Genomic DNA, 2446 nt, shown 5'->3' with positions numbered 1-2446 from the left:
AAAAACACCAAAAAAAACTATGTAAAGTTTTGTTCTTACCAAATACATTATATTTTAATATTTGAATTTATAAAATGTGTGTACACTTTAGGAACCAGCCTAGTTTGTAATGAATTTACCAAAAAAAGCCTAGTTTGTAATGATTTCATTTACCAAGAATAGTTTGTAACAATTTTCAAAAAGAACGAAGGGAAAGAGTGTGTGAAAGTGCCACGTAAGAGATTCTTCCAACAAGGATAAGCCACGTCATCCACTTTCTTTGAATATGTGAAAAACACGTGTCCTATCCAATTCTCGGGTAGCATTAACAGATTTTGACGTCATCTGAATCAATGAAGTCAGTGCCCTAATTAAATTCTTGGTACTTTTATCTCTTCCGTTGAAAATGGTAATTCCCAATTTGGGAAAATAGTGGAAAAATTGAATTGGCCAAGACCACGTTGACGAACCTGTGTGAAACTTCTTGTCAAAAGCCTCCTTTTAAAAATTCCGTTTGGCTGCTGAGAAACTCTCAGAAATTAGGGTTTTTCTCTCTGAAAAAGTGGCATGGCATGGACAATGCAATTATGCTTCCATTAATTAAAAAAAGTCTGTTTCTTAATTGGCTTTTAACACAAGTCAAAAATCTAAACTTTTTAAGAAAAGTTTGAAATTTTGAGATTTAAAAAAAAAAAAAAAAAAGCAATTTTGAGATGAAAGATTTTTTTTTTTGTTTTTCTCCAAGTCAAATTAAGTTATTAAAAAAAAAAATCATTGTGCCTAAGAAAATGGTTGTCATTGACAATAAACTGTCCAACAAAAAATAATAAAAAAAAATGTTCAAGGCCAAATAATGAAATCTCTTATAATAATAGGTGAGATGAAAAATTCAGGACAATTTTATTAAAAAATAAGAAATAAATCAAATAAATAAAATCAAAAAGAAAAATTGGTCCTGATGGACAGCCTTAACTACAAGTAAGGTAAATATAACTACAAAGTAAATATAATCAATATGTAAAAATGTAGAGGACAAATTGAAACACACTCTCAATCTCATGAGATCAGATCAAACCTATTTATACATTAATTACAGTGATATCCAATTCAATCACATAATATAGATATTTTCACCTTCCTTCTTTAATGATGTTAAGCATTGGTGGTCTGGCATCGGAAGGTGATAAAACTGCATTACTTGTGGATGCAATGGAGTTATTGAAACTTTCATCAACGATATTTCTTGTATTTCCTCCAGTATTGTCACTGCTCACAGTGCTCACATCTTCAAACTTCCAACCGGTCAAATATCCAGGCCTTGTAATCTCAGTACTCACTTCAACATCTCCTGAAAGTACTGCCACCACTCTTGACATTGTTGGTCTTAAAGATGGTGATGTTTGTGTGCAAATAAGTGCCACTCTTATCATTCTTCCAACTTCTTCTTCATCAAATTCGGATAATCTTGAATCCACCAGTTCAAGTTCTCTGTTTTGTTCATATAGATTCCAAGCCTATAAAAAACAACCAACAATATTGTCACAAAAAAAACCCAACATTTTTCACAGGAGTTAAGTATGTTTTTTTCATCTTTTTCATCCAACAAAAATTAATGCAGCAAATTAGTCAGTGTTTCATACCCATTCAAGAAGATACATCTTTTCTCCTTCAAGTGAGGAATCAGAATTTGGTCTACCACTAACAAGTTCTAGAACCACAACACCAAAGGCAAATACATCAGTTTTCTCAAATATCATCCGGAAAGCTTCCTATTTTTTTCTGGCCGATGATTACAAGAATGATAAGCCAGGTGAGGACAAAGAAGAAGGACTATAAGTCTAAACATTGATAATTTTTTTTATAAAATTATAATCATTCCCTTTCACTGTTATTCTCTATCGGACAAAGACCAATTGGTAAACGATTTCATGAAAATGATGCCAAACGAAGAAGACACAATTGCAGTATAAAAGCAAGGAAACAAATCCTGCAACTAATACTGTTATTAATGATATAAGAAGAAAAATCAGGAACAAACAATTTTTCTCTATTTAAAAAAAAAAAAAATATATATATATATATATATATAGCTATCAAAAGCAAAATGAAAATAATAGTAATGGAGATTATAAATGCTGAATAAAGCTAAGGCAGAACCATGTGTGAAGCTTGCAATTTCTCTATCTTCACCTCTGTCGGCATTCAGCAGTCTACATCACCCAGCTTTCTTCCCAACCTCAAACACAGTCACCAAAGAATGCCATCTTCGTTCTATGCTGGGCCGACCAAATTGGTTGGGTTTCCATAAAAGAGGCCAGGAGTAGGGGAGTCCAACCCGTAATAGTCATTAGCAGTTGGGGCTTACAATTGCTGAATTGGGCCCACTGAACCTGATTTTCTTTTCGGCCGAAAAACCATTTATATGACTTTGGAACCATATGACCCCATATATATATATATATATATA

At 32.5% G+C, this 2446-nt stretch overlaps 1 protein-coding gene across 1 annotated transcript; it reads right to left on the bottom strand.

Annotated features, from left to right (window-relative positions):
- Positions 1 to 855: 855 nt before the first annotated feature.
- On the bottom strand, positions 856 to 2446 carry LOC132800575 (probable LRR receptor-like serine/threonine-protein kinase At1g56140). Its single transcript, XM_060814599.1, has 2 exons — positions 1620 to 2446; positions 856 to 1493 (listed from the first exon to the last, which is right to left on the bottom strand). The coding sequence occupies exons 1-2, from the start codon at positions 1734 to 1736 to the stop codon at positions 1110 to 1112; spliced, it is 501 nt and encodes a 166-aa protein (XP_060670582.1). The 5' UTR covers positions 1737 to 2446; the 3' UTR covers positions 856 to 1109.

The sequence above is a fragment of the Ziziphus jujuba genome, chromosome 2, assembly GCF_031755915.1.
Source record: "Ziziphus jujuba cultivar Dongzao chromosome 2, ASM3175591v1".
In the NCBI taxonomy this organism is placed as follows: Eukaryota; Viridiplantae; Streptophyta; class Magnoliopsida; order Rosales; family Rhamnaceae; genus Ziziphus; species Ziziphus jujuba.
This window is presented reverse-complemented; position numbering and strand designations above follow the sequence as displayed.